This window comes from Rattus norvegicus, chromosome 2 (genome assembly GCF_021556685.1).
Source record: "Rattus norvegicus strain SHRSP/BbbUtx chromosome 2, alternate assembly SHRSP_T2T, whole genome shotgun sequence".
Classification (NCBI taxonomy): Eukaryota; Metazoa; Chordata; class Mammalia; order Rodentia; family Muridae; genus Rattus; species Rattus norvegicus.
Window position 1 is genome coordinate 183,288,624 of NC_141535.1, and position 6,165 is coordinate 183,294,788.

Sequence of the window (6,165 nt, forward strand, 5' to 3'; positions counted from 1 at the left end):
CTAGAACTGAGGTCGTAGGATGGGCAAGTCCTATTGGGATCCTTTTTTGCCCAAACCTCAAGGAATTTTTGAAGGATCCACTGAAGGTAAAGAAGACTTAGAGATGTGACTGGAAAGGGAACAATTTGTACTCTTCTTTTTTTGTAAGACACCAAAGTTGCCTTACCACAGGAGTGCAACCCAAGAGGACAAATTTGCTGGAGCTGACCTCTGATCTCTTCGCCAATTGTGGTCTGGGGGAGCATGATTACTGGCCAATGCACCAAAATGTTGTAAGACCCCATAGTGCACCACCCATAGAGCACAGATTGACAAAGTGACCAATGCAATAGCCTAAGGGTATAAGGTTTTTAATCCACATATGTGGGGTTGCTCATCCCCACAGGGAGAGGCAATACCAAATCCAAAAAGCACACAACTTTTATTCATTACAGAAGGCAGACTTCAGCAACATTGTTAGCTGGCTTATTCTCACTACTCATACACAGGACAAAGGATCTTGTCAGGTATTGGCTGGCCTGCTCAAGGGGCAGTTCTTGCCTCAGTTAGATATTTTCCTCATCCAGTGCTACAACTGACCTTGGTGTATCACTGGGAATGGGTGAAGTTGGCACATCCCTTGGCAGGGGGTGAACTGGGTGTTCGGGCAGGGTCAGGATAACCTCTTGGGAATGTTCTCAGAATTTACCACAGGGAGGGGTAGGGAGTCTTTCCAAGAACAATTGTTTTTGTTTTGTCCTAATTAGCTTGGCCTTGGTCAGTGAGGCCTGGTCATTCTTGACTCAATATCTTGATCACCAAAACTATATCATATCACTTGGCATCCTGACATCAGATGTATCTCTCAGAAAGGTCACAAGTTTGTCATAGGCATCCTGACCACCAGATATAGTTCTCGAAACCTTGCTTTTACACCTTTGTTTTTCAAGTCTATGAAACTATCAAACCTTATTTCTTCAGTGTCAATTGTCTTCTTCTCCTCTTAAATAGAAAGCCAAAGACACATGGTTAAAGCTGCTTAGTTCTCCTGCTTGCAGGAATTGGAACATGGCCCCCTTGTTCTATTGCAACATCACTAGCTTCCTCTTTTCTAAATCCTTCACTGTCTAAAGTTGGCTGTCCAGGATATTGCTCTGTAGATTGACCATGAATTTAGACATCTGTGTGCCAGTCTCGTGGGATTAAAGGTCTGTACCACCACACGTGATTTAAGCTTTGTCTCACCTAGAATTTGCTCTGTTCTAGTCTGGCATTGAAATCGGAGCTTTGCTTGTCTTTCCCTTCTAGGATTAAAGGTTTGTACTAAGTTGCCTGGTGCTAACTTAACTGGGTGGGAACTTGCCCCAAGGTCATTACTTCCTTAATTTAATTTAATATCTTTGAACACAGGATTCAGCTCCATTTCACTTCCTGCTGTCCCTTTAATACTCGAATCACATAATTTGCTTCCTCCTTTTTCAACTTCCTTTTCTCATTAAAATGCTCTTCATAAGAGTTAATTTTAGTAACCGTACAGAAGAACTTACAGTAGGCTGTTTTGAGTCTTTCTTTTTCAAGGAAATTAATCTAAATCTCTTCACTTCAACCTCAGATAGACACTTCAGACAAGGGCAAAAAGTGGCCACATTCTTCACCAAAATACCACAAAAGCATCCTACAGAAATTCTTCTCCTCTAAACCCCTTGGGCAAGGCCTGTGCAATTCAAATTACTCTCAGTAACAAAGTCTACTCCATTTCTACTAAGATGGTCCATTAAGCCCCATTTAAAACATTATATGGATTTCCTAATCCAAAGTCTCCAAATCTATATTCCCCCAAACGAAAGCTTGGTCAGGCCTATCACAGCAATACCTGGCTCCGGGTACCAACTTCTATTCTAGTTAGGGTTATATTGCTGTAAACAGACACCATGACCAATGTAAGCTTTATAAATGACAATTATTTGGAGCTGGCTTACAGTTTCCAAGATTCAGTCCATTATCATCAATGAGGGAGCATCGCAGTGTCACAATATCCAGGCAGGCATGGTGCAGGAAGAGCTGAGTTCTACATCTTTACCCAAAGGAAGCCAGGAACACACTCAGCATCCTCAGTCAGCTAAAACAAGTTCCTCCAAGCCTGCCCCCACACTGATGCACTTCCTCCAACAAGGCCCTGCTTTCTAATAGTGACACTCCTGGGCCAAGCATTCTGAAACCATCACAAATGGAAACATATTATCCAGCACTTTCACTCCCTCTGGGTCAAAATGGAACTGTGCTCCTCTTTGGTGAAGGAATGTTTTCCATCTGGGAGTATGGGCATTCAGAAATAACCATAAATGAATCCGAATTATTCCAAAATCTATCTTTCTTTGGCTAGACCTGGATAGGTCATGGTGGCTGTTGCCCCTGTACCCATGGTTTTTTTTTTATTTGAAATTTGCATCAGTGCTTTTTTCAAGACAGAATTTTGGGCCCTGTGCCCACAAAAAATTATCTGGCTTTCCCCTCCTCCTTTAAGATTACACAGGGCATGGAATGAAGGTGAGCCACGAGGCTCTCAGTCATAGAGTTCTTCCTATATAAAGTTATAGGACGTTGCTTACCAGCAAAACAATCCAGGCACTGAAGTTCCTGACAGATATCAGGGTCTGTTTGTTAAAAAAAGAAGCCAAGCTTCCCACTGATAATTTTCTCTCATTTCTGGGTCTGAGAGAATATAAATCTTATGGGATTCAAACAGTTCTTTTTAAATATTCTGTAGAACTCTCATTATTTCACCTGTTACCATAGGTAAATTTATAGGCCAACTTGATTGAAGCTTCCCTGAGGCTCATCCAACAGAATCTGGTAGTAGACACATATACTCTCCCTATCTTCAACAGCCTTAAAATCCCAGTTGGGTATGGTCAAAGTTAAGGCTGTATCAATATTTGCCTGGACTTGTGTGGGCAGACCATTTACCTCTGGAACCAATTTCCAAGCTTCTCTGACAATTCTCTCACTTTCTTCATCTGTGAAAAGAACCTGGAACTGTTGTTGACAGTCATCCCAGGTGGGATTATGAGTCAACATGATTGAATCTAAAAGACCTAGGGGGATCTGAGGGTCTTTTCGAAAATGGAGGGAGGGGATCTACGACTTACAATTATAAAGGTTATTACTGGTTAATGGTACATAGGACACAAACTGTCTCTCCTGTACATCTGTGTGTTCAGAAGACTAGAGGAGTAAGGTCATAGCACAGTCAATCCCTTTGGGCAGTATAGCATGAATGTGTGTTGAACTCATATTAGGTAAGGGCACTAAAACTCATCAAAGTAAAAACGCCTAAGCTGCCATTTAAATTCTCACTATCTGTGCACCAAATCAAAGGCATCAAAGTATAGCAGCAGTCATTAAAAGTCTCCCCATCAGAAAATGCCCAGGTCCATAATTTTCATCTACTATACTAAGAGGCGTCATGGCATATACTCCTCAAATCATTTCACAAAATAAAAAGAGAAGGAATATTTCCCACTCTATTTTATGAGAGACTACAGTTACAGTGATATCTAAAACACACATCAATTTCCCTTATGGACTCATGCAAACATAATCATTAAATAATTGCAAGAATACATGAAAAATATCATTCACAAAAAGTAGGCTTTGTCTCAAGGTGAGTAATGGTGGTTCAATATACAAAAATCTATAAAATTTAATTGACCACATAGATTAACTGAAAGAAAAAAAAGCAAAACAAAAGCGAACAAACAAAATCAAAAAACATGATCATTAAACTGCATCAGTACATGGTCTTTAAGAAGCGATCCCTTAATGATAAAAGTTCTCCAGAGATTGGCACACAGATGATATGGCTAAATATAATAATGGTAATATAGAAGAACCCCATATCAATATCAACTTAAATGGGGAGAAACTCAAAGTAACTGTACAAAAGCAAAGGTCAGTCAAGGTTGCTCATTCTCTTAAATGGATTGAATACAAGAGTTGAAATCTTAATTGAAACAATAAGGCAACTATCAATAAAGAGGATAAATACAGTAAAGTTGAAAGAATTTTTATTTGCAGATAGATACTACACATGAATTAGGTGGAAAACTTTACACATCAGTTAATACATTTAAGTTAGTTCACCTATTCTGCTCAGTCCAATGTAAACAGGTTTCTCCAAAGAAAGTCAGATAGGATCTGCTTCAGGCCACATAAATTCCAGGTCCAAGACATCAGACAAGAATAAAACAACATCAACAGGATAGGTGTCAGGTAGAGTGTCCAAGACCCTAGTGCTGCACTTACCCTACACACCGTTTTGAAATATTACTGCTCTGTGAAATCCATAGCCACCATGCTACCTTGCCCCAGATTCACTGTAAGTGTTCCAGTCAAACTGTAATCTAAACAGAAGTCATTGTTAAAAACACTTGTTATAGCTGTTAGCAGCCAGGTTCAGGCCATAACTGACAAGCTCCTAAAATATCTTTTGGCGTTTGAGTGAGGGCTCCAAGGAAAAACAATGTACAGAAGCTAGGGTGCGAAATGCTTCCTCCACCAAGTGGGGATGTGACCCCACCATTGACTTCCACTCCAAGGTCTCAGAGACTTCAGAAGCATGAAGTATAATGAAATCCATGGCCTTAGTCTTCAGGTGCTCTGTGCTGTGGAGGTCAGCCAGGATCAGAGTTGGTACAGCATTCTTCACAGAGAGGTTCCTGCACAGGGAATCCTCACAAATGACCTTCAAGTCCTGCAGATCATACTTATCAGCAGTTGCCAAGAAACCAGTGGCCATTGAGTGGCTGTGGAGGTGTGGTGCCTTCCCTGTGTAAATGAAGGCCATCATTTCCTTAAAGACTTGCAGGTGAAGGTCATGGATCTCAATGCAGTTTGTTAGGCGCTCCTGCATTTCATGTTCAAACATGGCTCTGAAAACTGGAGAGCGAACTGCTAGGATGGCTTTGTGAGCTCTGAATTCCTGCCCATCTACAACAAGGGTGCAGTCTGTGAAGAGGGAATTTTCCCACAGCTCTCCTATGTTATTAGCCAATATCTGTGTTGGATCCTTGATTGCAGGTGTCATGTTATGTCCAGGCCTGCTAAAGGGGGGTCCTCCTATGGACACCTTGCAACACAGGATGAGCTGGTCTTCAGGGAGAAACCAATGCCTATGAGAGAGGAGGAAATCTCGAAGGATGAACTTCCTCAATGCCCATTGTTCATTTGGAAGAAACCTTATAACATTTGGGATCTCTGTAATTTGATGTTTCTCTCCTTGGGCATTTAAGATCCAGCACTGGAACTTTGCCAAAACTGGGCTCTTTGGACAACTGTGCAAACCCAGGCAAACAGACAGGTAATCTTTGCTTTCTTCATCAACACCGTTTGGATATAATGTCAAACACCATTGCACTTCTTCATTGGCCTCTAATGAGAACACTGGGCTTGTAATAGTTTCCCAAATTCCATCCATACAAAATGAAAAGTTGCTAATGGTCCACTTGTAGCAGAATTTCTGAACACTGATATGTGTGTAGCCGCAGAGCTTGTCTTCCAGGTCCCCTGACATATCTTCTGGAGGTAGTTTGGAGATTAAGGTTGATCTGAAAGAAGTAATAGAATTTACTCTTTATTCTGCAAGATACAATTATAGATAGCCTTTCGTTTTTATTTTCAATTTCTGTTAAATTGCCCCTTTCATATTCTTGAAAATGTCTATTTCTAAGCAGGATCTGTAGGTTTCCATACTTGTTCTACCAAACATAAAACAGACCCACTATGACTGTTAAATCTCTCTCTCTCTCTCTCTCTCTCTCTCTCTCTCTCTCTCTCTCTCTCTTTGTCTCTCTGTCTCTGTCTCTGTCTCTCTCTCCTCATTTGATTGTGTCTGTATATCTCTGTCTTTGTTTTTTTATGTCTCTCTCATTCTCCACTACCCCCACCCAAAACTACCATGGCTCTGTATGACTCTGTGTATCTTTATTGAATATTAGGTCAATAGTAACTAGGTTTGACTATTCTATCCAACTTTTGAACTGTTTGGAAATGGATAAACACTACCATTTCAACTCTGTTGTACTAATCAGGGGCGTGTAATAAACATAAAGAATAAATTTCTCTATATAAATAGAAACTGGATGTATGAGAAAAATCTGTAGGCAGAAGTCAAACTAATATAAAGTT

The 6,165-nt window shown here is 40.6% G+C and overlaps 1 protein-coding gene across 1 annotated transcript; it reads right to left on the bottom strand.

Moving 5' to 3' along the window:
• Positions 1-4,456: 4,456 nt before the first annotated feature.
• LOC134485799 (TD and POZ domain-containing protein 2-like) lies at positions 4,457-5,551 on the bottom strand. Its single transcript, XM_087643917.1, has one exon. The coding sequence runs from the start codon at positions 5,549-5,551 to the stop codon at positions 4,457-4,459; it is 1,095 nt and encodes a 364-aa protein (XP_087500043.1).
• Between the last annotated feature and the right edge of the window lie 614 nt (positions 5,552-6,165).